Source organism: Betta splendens, chromosome 19 (genome assembly GCF_900634795.4).
Source record: "Betta splendens chromosome 19, fBetSpl5.4, whole genome shotgun sequence".
Classification (NCBI taxonomy): domain Eukaryota; kingdom Metazoa; phylum Chordata; class Actinopteri; order Anabantiformes; family Osphronemidae; genus Betta; species Betta splendens.
Window position 1 is genome coordinate 13769256 of NC_040898.2, and position 16752 is coordinate 13786007.

The 16752-nt window shown below is 48.4% G+C and overlaps 2 protein-coding genes across 6 annotated transcripts in view; one reads left to right on the forward strand and one right to left on the reverse strand.

Moving 5' to 3' along the window:
- The first annotated feature begins 80 nt into the window (after positions 1-80).
- On the forward strand, positions 81-5455 carry cdk5r1b (cyclin-dependent kinase 5, regulatory subunit 1b (p35)). 4 transcript variants are annotated; one of them, XM_029135529.3, is made up of 3 exons: positions 81-451; positions 1636-2761; positions 3058-5455. In XM_029135529.3, the coding sequence occupies exons 2-3, from the start codon at positions 1857-1859 to the stop codon at positions 3089-3091; spliced, it is 939 nt and encodes a 312-aa protein (XP_028991362.1). In that variant the 5' UTR covers positions 81-451; positions 1636-1856; the 3' UTR covers positions 3092-5455. The 4 variants fall into 4 exon arrangements, with proteins under 4 accessions (XP_028991362.1, XP_028991361.1, XP_028991364.1 ...); XM_029135528.3 differs by having other exon boundaries at positions 82-451; positions 1633-2761; XM_029135530.3 differs by having other exon boundaries at positions 83-451; positions 1633-2761; positions 3294-5455.
- A 603-nt stretch (positions 5456-6058) lies between these two features.
- The window catches only part of myo1d (myosin 1D), a 34137-nt gene continuing 23443 nt past the window's right edge, over positions 6059-16752 (reverse strand). Inside the window, exon 22 of one of the 2 annotated variants that reach the window (XM_029135506.3) lies at positions 6059-8907. In XM_029135506.3, coding sequence (XP_028991339.1) covers positions 8751-8907 — 157 coding nt within the window. In that variant the 3' untranslated portion in view covers positions 6059-8750. Of the gene's footprint in view, positions 8908-12094; positions 12629-16752 lie in introns of those variants that run through there. The other variant, XM_041068409.2, reaches the window with a different exon arrangement.

The following is a 16752-nucleotide window of genomic DNA, read 5'->3' on the forward strand; positions in this document are numbered from 1 at the left end:
TTTCATGACAGTAGACAGGAGTTCAGTGGGTTCACGTTGCATGATCGCCTGCCGTGTGTGGCCGTGGAAGGAGTTGTTTTTCGCCAGACACGAGCGCGCACAGGGCGCAGAGCGGCGCCCCACCACCGCCTTTGCGTCAGCCATCCTCACACAGTCAGTGACACAACACAACATCAGCCCCTCGCAGCATCCGCATCTCCCGGCCAGGAGGACCAGAAGCACATCTTCATCTGAGCATCCATTCCACAACTGCCCACCATCGTCTGCGCACCGCCGGCACCAAGGCGTGTGTCTCCAGCGTTCGCTTTCTGCCTCGGCTCGGATTATTACTATTTTTTGCTGCACATATATGGTTTTATGATTTTTTCCAGATTTATAGGAGACAAAACACCCAAAACGCGGAGCATCATATCTCCAGCTCGTGTTATTTTCTCCAAAAGCCCGACACCTGGTGAGTATATTTTAATTTTGGTGCAGTAGACTGTAGGAAGCACAGATTTTGTGAATCCACTATCTCTAAAAAGAGGTGATGCGCATTTAAATCAAATTAAGAAAATATAACGAGGTTGAACGAAATTGAGGCGTGAAGCTGTAGAGAACCTCATTCACCGACATATTACAAGAAATCACCAATAAGGAGAAATATAAGCATGAATGGGTTTATTTTTCGTAATTCTAAGCCACCGCCTGTTATGGCAGCTTTACCACCTCGACGCAGACGTTCGGTTTCAGCACCATGGAGAGCACTCGATGGACACAGCTCCTTATCACAGCGAGAAGCTCGATCGTTTATCTTTAATCTTGCATGTTTTAATCCGTCCTGCGCACTCCCATTAAATATGGTGTTTTGGCATTTTCGTCCACCTGAACCGACCAATTTATCATCAGTTGTTGCGGGGCAATGACCGACCGAGCTGCTTGGATCCTGCGCAAGTGAGCAAAGTCGATCCATCGTCTGTCTTTTCATATGCAAAACTGCTGCAGTGGGGAGGAAAATACGTCGTGCAGCGCGAACCGAGCATTCATCTCAGGGTTTGTGTAGTTTTAATGGGGTTAACTCGTTTGACCTTGGATTTGTGCAGTCATACGCCGAGTCCTGAATGCAAACGCGACCTTCACCTGGTGTTTACGTTTCTGTCTTCCATTTTAGCGTGAGGGTGGTGCGTGGTTCACTGTGTCTTGTCGCCCATTGCCCATAAAAATACGCATCTCTCCGAATTTGAAACATGAGTTTTTTTTTCAAATTAGCATAAATCCTTTAGTTTACAATGTTCACATTTCCTGTTCTCTGCTGCAGGAATAAGCTATGACATAAATATTTTCTCTATCATGATGCTTCGTTGGCCATTTGCAGCAAAGAAGGCTCCACACTGCTTGAATATATTAGTAGGATATAATCCATAGGATGATCTATTCCAGTGCTTATGGAAATGAATCAATATGGATAATAAGCCTGAGATGGAGCACTCAGAGACACATTTGTGAGCATATTACTGAAGTGATCCTGGTATTATCAGCTGTAAGACGAACAAACAGAGATCTAATATCTAATTCTTTTGCATTAGTGGGTGATTTAAAGGCAGACGCTGGTTCATCAGTTAGTTTTCTGATATTGATCTTTTCTGTTTCCAGCAGTGACCATCTGGGGAGCTGAAACACCACAGCGACCGTTTGAGCCCAGGTGATCGTTATCCGCTCAGAGATCTGTTTACCAGACGCTCTCCTCCCAGGCTTTGGATGCCCAGCGGCACACCGTAGCCCGGGACCCCCAGCCCCCAGCAGCTCTGAGGCCTTGAGACCCTCAGGATCTCCCCTGACAGACCCTCGTCGACGCCTGACGCCTCCCCGCAGTCGCCATGGGAACCGTGCTGTCTTTGTCCCCCAGCTACCGGAAGGCGGCTCTCTTTGAGGACGGCCCGGCCACCGTGGGCCACTACACGGCCGTCCAGAACAGCAAGAACGCCAAAGACAAGAACCTGAAGCGCCACTCGCTCATCAACGTGCTCCCGTGGAAGCGGATTGTAGCAGTGTCGGCCAAGAAGAAGAGCTCCAAGAAGGTGCAGCCCAACGGCACCTACCAGAACAACGTCACCCACCTGAACAACGAGAACCTGAAGAAGTCTCAGTCCTGTGCCAACTTATCCACCTTCACCCAGGACCAGAGCACCCCCGCTCTCACCAAGAGCTCGAACACCAGCACGTCGTCCGTGAAGAAGGCGCCTGTGGCCAACTCCAACGTTGCACCCGGGACCCCCAAGAGGGTGATCGTGCAGGCGTCCACCAGCGAGCTGCTGCGCTGCCTGGGCGAGTTCCTGTGCCGCCGCTGTTACCGGCTCAAGCACCTGTCGCCCACCGACCCGGTGCTGTGGCTGCGCAGCGTGGACCGCTCCCTGCTGCTGCAGGGCTGGCAGGACCAGGGCTTCATCACCCCCGCCAACGTGGTCTTCGTCTACATGCTGTGCCGCGACGTGGTCTCCTCGGAGGTGGCCACGGAGCACGAGCTGCAGGCCGTGCTGCTCACCTGCCTCTACCTGTCCTACTCCTACATGGGCAACGAGATCTCCTACCCGCTCAAGCCCTTCCTGGTGGAGAGCTCCAAGGAGACCTTCTGGGACCGCTGCCTGTCCATCATCAACCTGATGAGCGCCAAGATGCTCCAGATCAACTCGGACCCGCACTACTTCACTCAGGTGTTCGCCGACCTGAAGAACGAGAGTCAGAAGGAGGAGGAGAGGAGTCGCCTGCTCATCGGCCTGGACCGGTGAGGGGAGGCGGGGGGAGGGGGTCGGAGGGGTCAGGGCAGGAACTCCAGTCTGGCATTTTCATAGGGAACTATTATTTGCGGTTATTTATTACTGTACACTAGCGGGGCTTTTATATCTGACAAGACAACTTTGGAGCAACATGTAGTGATTCAGGCTGATGTTTGTTACAGATGTTTGCATTGTGATTGACAGTTTTTTTCTTTCTGCCTTTAATTTGGCCAAATTCTATTTGGAAGCAGCAAAAATGAATTTTCTGTAGACCTGACAATGAAACCTTTTTTTTCTTTTACAGTGATATTCGAACAAAAAATGCCAGACTTGGGTAAATACTTTGCTAACATACAAATATATATCTATATGAAACATGACAAAAAAAAAACAACAAAAAAACGACAACGACAAAAAGACAAAAAATAAGATTAGAAACGGAAGCAAACATCTACAGCAATGAATGTGGACAGGACTGAGGCTGCAGCAGCCCAGCAGTGGCCTGCTGACTGACAATGTGATGTGCACTGCCTACTGCAGGAGGGTGAGGGCCATCGCCTGACTGGCTTTCTCCATGCATCACGGATGAACGGACATCTCTGGCTGCACACGCGCTCTCTGGAACAACAACCACATCCCCTCCTCGAGCCTGGATGCGAGTGGACTCTGTTTTTGCTGCGATGCATATCTGGCCGTCTGAGCGCCCGTCGATGCTGGATCCATTTTTTTGTGGGTTTTATGTTTGCGGCTCCACGACGGTACGAGGACAGATGGGACAGACTTTAAGGAAACGTAAATGAGACGTTTGTTAAAAAGACAACAGCCAGAGGACGAGGGGCCAAGATGAGTTGTCTTACTGTGTGTGTTAAGAAAGACCTACTTTATTTTCATCTAGAAAAAATAAAAACAACTTACTGGATGTTTTACTCCCCAGAGGCTCAAACCTTCGGAGGCTTATTTATTGCTTTTCTGGAACAAGGTTTCTTTCATTTCTTTTTTGTTTGTTTTTTACATAGAATTGTAATGTTTTGCACGTGTGCCATGCAATTTTACAGAGTTTCCGTCCGGGGAGCTGGGAGCAATTAGTACTTTCCTTCTTTTTACTTGATTTGTAAACTAACTGCATCTGCATTAGAGAATGCTGCGAACCATGTGACACCAGTTTATTTAGCTATGCTTGCTAAAACTAGGTTATTTGTTTACCAGGGTCCTTGTTTGTACGTTTTGTCCATAGGTTGTGTTTCAGCCACTTAGCAACGATGTTGGACTTTGTGCTTATGATTCAGCGTAGGAAATGTTATGACGGTGCCATATCTTTGATGAAAACCCTACAGCTTTGAGAACTCTCTGAAACCCTGTTTGTCCAGCTGAGTGATGGGAGGGATTTTCATCTACTAATAACTTACTGACACATTTATTGCCATTTACATATTTGTTATTTAGGCACATTCAAGTAATGAATGATTATTGTGGGAGACACTGAAAGGGGGAGGACGTAAACAGGAGGTAGTGGAGCAGGTGGGCTTATTTTTGGTGGGAATGAAGATTGATCTGGTTTATGTAAATTAATATTGCAGGGAGCATCAGCGAATATAAACCTGAGAAGCCCTTTGATCAAAACCGGTGTGAAGTCTAACCATCACCAAAGTATCCACCACCGACCCAGAAAGAACAAAACATCCTTGAACTTTTACTCCAGAAAAATGCCCCTCGTGCAGTCGTGCACGAGGGGTCACATGAGCTGCCGTCACATATCAGAAAGACAAAGCACACACACACTTTCCAGGAGAGTCAGTTATTCCAACATCGCTGCAGCTAAAGCACAGATCACCTCGACAGCTCCCTCAGCATCACTTTCTGTGCACCTCAAATGCAGAGTGACACCACATGATGGACATAAACATTCACCCGACGGTCCGATTGCCTTTTTAAACCGCCAGACAAAGTCACAAGCTGCAGAGTTCCAGAGGAACATAGAGGCGACAACAACTGAGATGTAGCTTTTTCTTCTCATGGGTGGAGAAGCTGCAGAATTTCCACTCATACACGTGAGAGAAGCGTATTCATTATCGGATCTCAGCACACGCAGTGTTCTGAACGGACTGACGGTGCCATCTTCAAGTTCTGCTGCGTTTTGGGTCTCTGCTGAAACAGGCTGATTTCTGGACGGGCTCCTGCTCTGTCCACAAACAGAGACCCTCAGTCTTTTCCTTTTCGTCCCCTATTCACGCAAAATGTGCCATTTTTTCCCACTTTGCATCTTTGAGTAGTTGTTTGAGAAAATACTTATAAAATATGAAAAAAAAATCCACTCAAGTGATAGTTAAAGACTTCCGTCAGATTTTTTTCTGTAACTTGTTGCGTACTTTGTAGAAAAAAAATGAAACCGTGGTTAAGAACTTCAAAAAGAGAGCATTGGACGACAGCATGTGAGAACGTGTGTGTGTGTGTGTGAAAGGCAGCAATTCATTTGTACAGAAGAATGTGTGACTTATTGTTTTGTTATGGAGCAAACGCAGACCACGGTGGTACCAGGACTACAGAACTCGGGGCGAGGGAGGGGACGTCTGTTCAATGAAACCATTCTCTCTTCAAAAAGATAAAAAAGCTGTCGCTGTAATGGAACCTTTCTCGGTTTATTTCTGCTTATTTTAATTTATTTTTGTACTGTGATGGAAAAATAAAATGCACTGAACGTTCAAGCCTCACCTGCCTGTCTGTGCCTCCAGCTGTGCACACATGTGCACGTTTCGTTTAAATATACACTGTTAGCAGAGCCAGAGACGGATGGAGGATGTTTTTTCCTCGCATGCATCTTAGTCATAAAATTACTCAACCAGATTAAAGCTCATTTCCATTCTTTCTAATAGCTAATGAGTCAGATTACTGGCCTTGCACTTTCACACAAAAATGCTTGCCTCCACTCAGACCATCAGTTTTGGGTCATCACATCAGGTCAGTGGGCCCAGTTTTACTTAGTCACGGCACTTGAGGGAAAAAGGAGTCATCACACACTGCAACAAATCAGCCACAGGATTAAAACTCCTGTCGCAGTAGCTGGTGGTGTCTGACACAGAGTTAGTGGGAATCAGCGTTGTCATGCCAACCGCAGCTTTTTTAGCCGCCTCCACGTCACCCGGTCCAACAGCTGTTAGTGGGTGAATTAACGCTGAGCTCTATCCAGCTGTTGCGCCGACCAACACATCATCATCACCACCACTGCAGCCTCTTTGCATGAAATCTGACCCACAACTCCCAGAAGATTCGTTGGACGACGTCAATAATACCAACACCAGTGAACGAGCTAGAGCAAATAGATTTATTAATTAAATGATTAATGAAACTGTTTTCAATATGGAACACAAGGGAATACATGACCTGCATCTAGACAGACTACAGTTGCAAAAAATATTATTACAACACTTCCCTTTTCACTTGGTCGTAATATTACAGTATATTTATATTATGGAATGCAAAATATAAACTTAATATAAAATTAGGCACATACTTATTGAATGGCGCACATTTTATCTAACCCACAGAATAAATTATAGAAAAAAAATGGAGTTTGTTTCCCTTTGGCAGATGTGGAGTCTGGAACAAAAAACACTAAAACCAGTAACGTCAAACTTGACGTTCCCAATTTTTTTTTTTAGTTTTATGAAAGCAATTAGGCGACGTTTGTTCATTAAAATCACTAATCAGTGTAATGGAAAAGATGGCTGCTGGTGATTGGGTTGAGCGGGGCACATTAAAGCGAGCGAGCGAGCCACCTGTCAACAAAGCTCACCAAGCAATGAATTGAGCCTGTTCCCCAGTACTGCCTGTGCTCGGCTGCATGGAGCTTCCTCCTGTGCAGGCTCCATTATGGAGTCTAGCGTCTCTCAACACGTCCCTGACGAATGCACGAGTTACTTAAAGCTATTAGAAGAGAAGTACTTAGAAGAAGATTGAAGTACTGCATCCACGTAAAGTTTCCAGTCTTGTTGCCGGTAGATTTTCCGTCTCGTCGGCCTCCTGGGCGCAGGACGGCCGACAGAAACAACAAAAGAAAGATATACACAGGAACAGGGGAACCTTCACTGCCCTGCAGGACCATAGAACGGGCCCGGCCGGGCGCGGAGCCAAGTGATTTGACAGCGCTAGGAGGGTGGAGGGGGTGGAGGCGGAGAGAAGGCCAGCTGAGGCTTTGTTCACCAACCCCCCCCCCCTCCCGCCTCAGGAAAGGGAGAAGTGACATGTAGTCCATCCTGAAGATGAGCGTGGAATGGCTGAGCAGGGAGGAGAAGCCCTGTGGGAGATTACAACACATACACACACACACACACACACACACACACACACACACACACACACACACACACACACACACACACACACTCGAGCCTGAGCTGCTGTGAAAAGCGTCTATTAACGCTCCCAATGTCACATCCTTAATCCACCCTGCGAATGCACCCGCGTCCCTGAACAAGCCTCCTCCGAGCCCGAGCGACGGGACGCTCGTCCAGCGGCGAGGCACGACAGACAGACACTTGCTCCTTGAAAGGACAGGGGCGCTTGGAGACTAATTAAGATAAACGACTTGTTCAGGCAACAGTGGAGCAATTAGAGGCAGTGCTGCTGCGGTTAAAATGACTGCTAACAAGTTTACCTCCTGTTAAAGTGAAGTCTGCCTTGATGCCCCTTCAACCAGGCCCGAGGCTGATTCATGACCTTGGGCTGTCATTCCTGAGCCCACGCTTTGTCTAAACGCATGCAGAACAGACCCTTTCCTTTGGCACATCTGCTCAAAGAATTATGAGGCCAGAGCTTCATCTCGTGATCTGCTGTTCTGTTGCGTTCAGTGGAAAAGGAACATATTGCGACGTGTTCACAGCTACGGACGAACGAGAGCCGAGTGAAAACTTCCAGCGCAGCCGACAGCTTGTGGGAAGTGTTGATTGTGTGTGTGTTTAGAACAATTTGGCTTTGAACAGAATAAGTGAGGACAATTTTACGGGATCAGATGAAGATCTGTGACATTTTCTATCATCTGACAGGGAGGTGACGTAGGACAGCACGGCTCACTGTCCACTGTGATGAAAGGAATATAGACTAAGCTCAAGCAGGAGGCCAAAGCACCGCATGGCAACACAAGATAAAGCTGCGTTATATTTAAAGACGATATCACCTGAAAACGCGATGCTTTGTTACTGACCTCATTTGTTTTCTGCAGTTTTTAATTCGTTATGATGTTCAGCTGCCTAAATACAGTAAAATCTACCCTTGAATATATGAGCAGCACTAGTCTACTATAAAAAGTACTGGCATTGCACTGGATGACATGACTTCATCGCTTCGTGTAAAGCAGGTTGTGATGTTCAGGATATGCTCAACACATCCTCCTCAACGTCCTGTGACTAACAACGAGCTGCAATTTGAGCATCAGACGCTGAATCACTGATTCTCACTCGCTGTGACTGTAAACATTTTCCTCAACTCGGAGTGGGCGCTGCTGTTTCCAGGTCGTGCTCGATCAAGGCCATAGACGTTATTACAAATCACAAACAGGGCGTCTTCTTAAACATAGTGGAGCATGTGAACGGACCCATAATCTTCATGTCTGATCCGTCCATCTGATGCTCCTGCACAGGAAGCTGCAGGAACATTAGCTTCCTGTTGTGCAGCGTCACTGATTCTACAAGCTTTAATATCCTCTCACCTTCAGCTCCAAAAATTGATCCAGGTTAAACTAAATATTGCACAAAGCGAATCAACTGAAATTTGAAAAGTTCCACTTAGGTGGATGATCACATGGTGCATCTTTAAAGCTCGTCTGCAGTCTTTATGTTTCATTGGTAACTTTGCAAAGAAAAACAAAACAGGTCTGATTTGGCAAATCAAGGCTAATTGCTAAACGCATTCAAATTATGAGCAGCTCTGCATTAAATCAGACTCAGATCATCATCCTCATCATCATCGTGGCTGTGGAATGGCTGTGGCTTCGTTCGGTCCACTTCAGTTCCCAGGGACGGTCAGGATGTAACCGGATCGGCTCTTGGTGAAGTCGGGCTGCGACTGGTTGATCTTGGGCTCGACGACGACGGTGCACTTCCTCCCGTTCATGCTGCACTGGATGGGACTGGCGACGTTCACCTGCAGCTTCCTCTTCTCACTACGGAGAAAGAAAACATTTCTCTTATTGCTTATGAATAATTCTGCATATGATCTAAATCCATTCAGCCTAATGCATAGAAACCAAAATCTGTGTGTGGGAGAGGATCCAGTGTATGTGCAGCATTATGATGCTGCTGCATGTCCTGAAATCCTCTCCGAGGCGACGCAGTCTTGGACGTTTTCATGTTTCCACACTATCAAAATTAAGATGAATACCACGTGAAATGAGGCCAGAGAGCTGCTGAAAGGATGATCCATATGGTGCTTCTGGGCTGGAGCGCTGCAGTGGATTGGCTTTTAGTGCCTGTCACATCTACTTAGACTGTTTGTGGGTGAACGCGTGCTCTGGCTGGTTCGCGCCTAAACGGGATCGATGGTGGGTCGGCCGAGAAGAAAAAAGGTACAATCTGCGAGGCTGTTATTCAAATGGAGGGAGGAAAATGTAATGTTCATGATGAGGAGAAGACTGTGCGATAATGTGGTGGAGGAAGCGAGAGGAAGATCTAATGTAAATATACCCGGCGCTCAGAGGAGGGGCGGTGTTTAGACAACTGTGACACACTTTCCTGCTGGCACAGTTACCCATCACGGCCTTCTGTCATCTGTAAACAGATCCATTATTGGCAATTACCGTCTGATTCTCGCAGAGCCGCCAACCTCTGTCCCTCAAATCCAAACTTGGGAAATGAGTCGTGAACCCGATAACACAATAAGTCATACACAAGGAGCGAGGAGGCTCCCGCTGCCCACGCCGCCCGCCTCCATTTCGCTTGTGCAGAGCCCAGGAGCTCGGGGTAGCGCTGACGCCGGTTTCCATGGCAACCCCCGTGAACTGAACTCCCCCATCTGTCATGGCCGCCAGCCAGCCGCTGCTACCGCGTGCGCTGGTGATGCGGCTCCCTCTGACCGTCTCTCATCCCGTTGCTTCGCCAGAGGGGACGCGGAGCTCGTGAAGGGCGAGCGGGGTCACACTCGCTGCGCTCGCTCTCCCACCGATGCACAAAACAGCTCTTTGACGTCTTCATGACACATCAGCACTCTGCTTGCAACTGTATGAATAAAACTGGGTTTTGTCTTAAGGTCAGTGGCCGCCTTTGCATGAGGAGCTGGTCTGAGCCGGCGTGAACCCCGAGGGCAGATGTGCTGCGGTCCTTCATGGACGGCCTCTGCAACTGGAAAATCAATTCTTTCCTTTTCCCTTCCCCTGTTCCCTTTGTGTGTCTTTGCCCTTCATGCAGCGTGAGCCTGCGCTCACTTGGTCCCAAAAGAATCTCCTCTTTATTTGGAACGATGGGAGAAACCACTGGGATGCGCGCAGGAGACCTAGGAACGAAACCCGGCATTCAAATATAGAACATGAAGACATGAGTGGGTGAAGACGAGGAGGGAGGAGGAAGGACAGGCGGCGAAGGCTGCGGAGCCATCCAGTCCCACTTCTGACTCATCCTCTAATAGTGTACCTGGCTCTGCCCCAGGCTCTGCACTGCTGAAAAATATATGAGCTGCAGGTGGGGAGGATGGGACGCACACGCCGGAAGGAGTCACAACATTCCTATTTGCAATTACGATGACAAGGCCATTTTCTAAAATACATCGTCAGTCACTGAAGGAGAAGCTTAAATGCTGACAGCCATGTATTTCCATCTCAGAGCCGCGGATAAGCTAACTAAATCCACATGACAGCTTGAATTAGACTGACAAATCGCCAGTGTAGAGACAACATTAGCACAAGTCTTCACTAATTTACTGCGCAAATAAACTGGTCGCACTTGTGGATGAAAAGTCATTTCAGTACTTTGCATCTCACATTCATCTCCACAGAAATAGTTCCAATAGGTTTATGCTAAGATATTAAGCAGTAGAATCTGAACCAGGAGAGCCAGAAGTAGGAGCAGATTCAGAACAGTGATTAGGGCACATGTGGAGAGCGCCTAAGGAAAGGCAAAGTGATGCTGCTTTCTTCAAAATAAAAGCCTCCTCACATCAATATTTCAGTTTGTGTGTGTGTGTGTGTGTGTGTGTGTGTGTGTGTGTGTGTGTGGGTGTGAAGGTCAGGCACCACGGGGCCGGCTCTGGAAGACGGATCCACGCTGGCTCCTTGAATGATGGATAACCAGACTCCTGCTGGACTTGAGAACAACGTATACTGTATGTCTCTGAGTCTCAGTGTGATGAGACCAAGTGCCTTAAAAGCTATTTATACACACAGAAACCACTGCACATGGGTTTGAGGAAAACCTCAACCTGACAGAGTGATGGGCTCCAAGTGTTTAGCTTTGATTATACATTACATATATTTCATATAAATTTAAGTACAAAGCGATTTTAGAAGCAGCTGCATTTGTTGATGTGGATGTTGCTCCTTTCAACTACATGGCTTCATCATACAGCCCACGTGCTCCTTCGCGCTGGAAACAGAAAGATGCCAGCGGAGGACGGGGAGCAGACACACAGCGAGCGGCTTCAGACAGAAAGGTCATCAGAACATGATGAGACAGCTACTGCTGAGCGGTCAGGATGCATGCACCTTTAATCACAGTCTGCCCCAGTTTAGCATGGCTGGAATACTGTAATTAGCATCACTGGGCCACTGCAGAAGTGGTGTCTGAATAAAAACGGTCTGATTTAGTGGTCAGACTGCTGAGAAGAGAAAAACATGGAAAGGCTTCTGCAGTTATTAGAGAAAAGCTTCTGCATCCCATAATAGCCTCACTGAGGATGAAGGAAGCTTTACTCCGTCTCCTGGTCATCTCCATGAACCCCAGGTACAGTTTATGTCTCTCTCACTGTGCCTCCCAGTCTCTCTCCCTTTGCTGGGAGCTGCACTGAACAGGAGAGACTATTAAGTAGGTCATTAGAAAAAAAAAGACGGGTGAAAATGCACAAGCTGCAAAACCCCAAGTGATTAAAATGTGTAGGTAGGAGAAAAGGAGGAAGGGGCCTGGTTAACTCGCCCAGTGATGCAGAGCAGTGGGAAACGGGGGAACTGACCGTCAACTATATGAAATAAAATGCTGCAGCGATGTACGAATACTGAGCGATGCAGCAGCTGAAAACAAATATACTATATCTCGAATATGGTGACACTCCCAAAGTGCATATGACAATAATAATAATAATAATAATAATAATAATAATAATAATAATAATAATAATTTTACTGTAAATACTTAAACTATTGTTGACTGTATGAGGACAGTCTCCATCTCGCACCATCGCTGCCCTCCGGGAGCTCAGAGAGACTCGACACTGAGCTCCTGCACCCGCGTGGCCCATAATTCCTTGCAACGGCCCCTGAGGAGAACAGAAGACGTTGGCCGCTGGCTGTGCACACGGACAGCAGGTGAACGCCGGCCGTCAATAGCGTAACAATGCAGCCGCTCACACACGCTGTTGAGCAGCAGAAGGAGGTTTTTTTGTGCAGAAACACCGGGAGATGAGACAGGACCGGAAATGTAGGAGCACAGGACGTCTCTGGAGGATACGGCCGTTGCTCCACAGATGGTGGAGGCTAACACACACTTAGGAGCCATAATAAGGCACCCAGCAGGAGGGTTTAACAGGCGTGTGTGTAGGAGGCCAGCGCTGCGCTGAAGGCTGCTCCTCTCTCTCTAAACCTTAGTCACCGCTCAGCTGCGTCTCCGCCCTTTCACAAAGACTCTCCGCCATCGCCGGGCTGAATGAAGATGCCTTAAAAACACATCAGGCAAATCGATAGGCTGCAAAACAAAGACAGACAGCCTCAATTAGTTTCTCATTACTGGAGGCTCGAAGCTCGACTTTCAAGCGGCGCAACCTCCAATTCTGTTCATTAAAGCCAATCAATGCATCAATCAAAGGCTCATCTATTCTCCTCTACTGACACGTCACTGGTTTCCATTCTGCCCAGAGCTTAGCACCTCCAGTTAGTCCTCTGGGACAAGCTGGTCTGAGTTCATCCACTATGGTTTCTGGACAGTTTGACAATTTGTTGATCAAAGGTATTTCTGTGTGTAGGCGGCACCGGGTCGTCAAGCAGGCTGAGAGCAAAGAGGGTGAGGTGAACAATACAGAGGTGGAGGTGTAACGGGTGAGTCATGTGAAGGAGGAGATGACAGGATGGAGACACACAAAAGGTGGAATGAGAAGCAGAGAGAGAAGCATCAACGAGGAGATTAATGGCAGGTGGCAAATAGAGAAAGAAATGAGGTGGTGATGGAAGAATGAAAGGAAGGAGGAATAGGGAACGGAACAAGGGAGGAAGGGAAGGAGCGTGTGCCATTTTGGCCTGACAGTGGGAAATGCTCTGCTGCTGTTGCTGGGTGGAGTGTGTGTGTGTGTGTGTGTGTGTTGGGGGGAAGGTGGAGCATGAGGACACGGAGGTCACAGAAGATGGAGGCTCCTTCTGCATCTTCACTTTAATGCTTTTAGGCGAAGGGACAGTGAGACGCTCAGCTACAGTAAGTGCTGTGCGGCAGCAGAGGCTCCACCTGCACCTCCACGTTCATATGAACCCTTCTGCTTAGTATTTATGAATTTATAAACGTTCAGCACAGCATCAATGCAACTCATCGTTAAAACCATTTAGGACTAAATTGGACAAAACTGCCTTTTTTCACTTTACACGTTGTGTCATTCTCATGAGCAGCCGCAGCCTAAAAGGCAGAGTTCAAGGTGGCCAAGCAGCAGAAATGCTCATTACTGCGTCACTGGCTTCTATTGAATCTGCTAAGGCTGCAATTAAACTTCACAGGCAGAGGAGTTTCCACGCAAAACGGATCGTCGCTAATTGCGCGAGCCTCTGTAAAACCTCTGACACTTATCTGTGCTCGTTAGAAACGAGGCTTAATACACGCGTCCCCAACGCAGGCTGAGCCACAGGGTCACGGCTAATTACCAGCGCGCAGCTCTGCTCCAGAGCATCGTGACACGCGACCGTCACAACCTCTTCTCTGCTCAAATCACAGTTGTCATTTAAAGTGGAGCATGTTTGCCCACTGTGTGTGTGCTTTTGTGTTTCTGCGTGTGTGAGCGTGTGTGTGTATACTGTATGTGTCCGTGTGTGTTCGTGCATGTGTGTACTTGTGTGTATATGTGCCTGTGTGTGTGCGTGTCTGTGTGTGTGCGTGTGTGTATATGTGTCCGTGTGTGTTCGTGCATGTGTGTATGTGTGTGTGCGTGCGTGTGTGCATGTGTGTGTGTGCAGGCAGGGGCTCGCTGCAGTGGGAAGTAGGTCAGACCCGCTCACACATTCACACACCAACATGTGCTTCGTTCCAGCGCCACCTCTGACACACGCTGGCCGTTTTCACACCTCGGAGCTTCATCGCTAACGTGCTGCTGCGCCACAGTCACGCGCGCACGCGTCGGCCTGGACTCTGGCCATTCATCACTCCACGCGGCTGCAGTGCGGTGCCAGCAGACGAGCAGGACTACCCAGTGGCCCACATAAAGGCCCCGGCGCCGGAGCCTCTGTTTTTTGTGAACTTGCATTTTGGTTTTAGACGCTTATGTTACACGTTATATAACGACTGCACAGACGGATTATCCTCAAAGAACCTTTGGTGACAAACTTCAGCGCTGCTAATGAAAATGACTGACGTCTGCAGTGGCGCATCTGGCTTTTCGCACTGCACCAACAAATCTTTACATAACTTATATTTGCTGATGTTTATGAACTTTTCCTGTTTCTTTTTACTTCCTGTTTCCAAAACGCCTGGTTCATGAGCCGCTGCTGCTCTGTCTGTGGAGTAGGACTGGATGTGCCGGTACTCTCCGCCGCCAGCAGGGTTATTAATGGATGGCATACGTATCAGACAAGCATGGATTCAACGGTTGCCATGGGAACTGCAGCCGCAGCGCTCCAGAGAGGAGGGAGGGAGCGGGAGGAGGAGAAGTGGAATGTGAAGTTAAAAACAAGAGGGGGGAGGGGGAGGACGGATGATGGATGGAGAAAGAGGAGAGGACGTGGAGAAGGAGGGATGGGAGGAAGAGGAGGAGAAAGAGGCTGCATCCGTCTGAAATATTTGATTCAGCAGAAAGCGTGACCTTGGAGGGGGAGACAAAGGCAGCCTGGCTTCCTTCCTACTGTAACGTCCTCTCATCTCTGAGCGACTGCCCTCTACGGACAGAACAGCAAATGCACTTTGACACATTTATTTGACAACAGCTTCCTGTTAAATATGCATTAGTCTAGAACAACCCAAAGGAAGCTAAATATGAATGGAAGCCCAGTCCCGCACGGACGCTAGCATGTCTCACCACCGGAGCCTAATGTGATTCATGCATATGTTACCTGAACCAAGGACACGCAACTCAATCAGGTTGACTTCAGTGGATCAATAAACCTCGTTCCACAGCCGCCGTCCTCTACAGACGGAGACGTCAGGATTAGCAATGCACCAAAGCCGTTTCTGTGGAGTTGAAGGCGGCAGGAGCAGAACCGAACCGGGTCAATGTGTCGCACGCACCACTGCTGACGCACACTGTAGGACGGGAGATGGGCGAGCGAGGAGCAGAGAGGGAGGGAGGTCACGGGAGGTCAAAGGGGGTGGAAAGGAAACGGAAACGGCCCCAGATCTCTGTGTCACAACCTTTACCGTCATGAGTACGAGCATTTTCGCATGTCAACTGTGACGCTATCTGTTTGCCACCTGTGAGAGCTGAGGATGCGGATGAATAAATCCGCGCCTAAACTATTTTTGCATTCAGATCTCAGCGGGAAAGGTGTGAAGCAGCCTGGAAGTGTGCGATGCTGCACCGACAGAGAAATAAACCTACAGCAAAGCACAAAACATGTAAACTGGACTCAGACACGCGGATGCCGTTAATTCTACTTCTACAAAGTTCGACCGTCTCTTCAGTTGAAGCTGTGTGGAAGGAGATATTTCTACTATATGCTTATAAGCAAGGTCACAGTGGGTGAAGTGACTCTAAGTGTATCATCTTTCATCAGCAGATGGTTCTTATGTTTTTGTCTTCATACTTAAAGGGGTGCTAACACTAGAAGCACATCTTTAAACAACACAATCCTTTGGAGCAGTGCATCTCAAGGCGTCGATGCTGCTGTGGTGGGAGATCTGCAGTCACCGCTGCGTGGGAAGCATGTCAACACACACACACACACACACACACACACACACACACACACACACACACACACACACACACACACACACACACACACACACACACACACACACACACACACACACACACACACACACACACACACACACACACACACACACACAGAGGGGGAGGCCGCCTCGTCTAAATATAGGCCTCAACAGCAGCACAGCCTTAAATATTTCATAGCCTCGTCTCCAAAAATAAGGGGGAGAACAGGGAAGAGAGAACCAGGGTTTAAAGGGACTGAGATCAGTACAAAAGGGATGGAGTCACAAACAGGAAACGAACAAAGAGAATGAAGGAGGGAGGATGGATGCGGAGGAGGAGGAGGGCGTCTGCAGGAACGGGAGCATAATCCCCCCCGCTGCTCTTTATGCTAAATGAGAGCGAGGCATTCCGGAATTCCTCCAGACAACTGGTGCGTCATGGCCGATAAGAGGGTTATCGTCTTATACGCCGAGCGCAAATCTCTGAATCACGCCGGTCCGCGGCAACTTGGTGGCGTCTCCATAGGTTCCTGCTGGAGGTTCAAACAGATTAATGCCGAGCCGTCAAAAGAGCGCATCGCACTCGGGGTGGGGGTGGTTTTATGTCGCCCGCTTTGGCCTCGCTGCCGCTCTGAGCAGGATCAAGTGCTGCTTTGTTGCTGCTCTGAGCCGCTAACAGTGCAGTGCGTGCGCGGTGCAGCGTGTTGGGGGGGAGATAAAGGTGGGACCGGGACCCTGACGGACGC

Coding starts and splice junctions, on each gene's coding strand:
- cdk5r1b (XM_029135529.3), top strand. CDS start 1,857: ATGGGAACCGTGCTGTCTTTGTCCCCCAGCTACCGGAAGGCGGCTCTC. Junction 2,762..3,057: donor CTGCTCATCGGCCTGGACCG/GTGAGGGGAGGC, acceptor TTTCTTTTACAG/TGATATTCGAACAAAAAATG.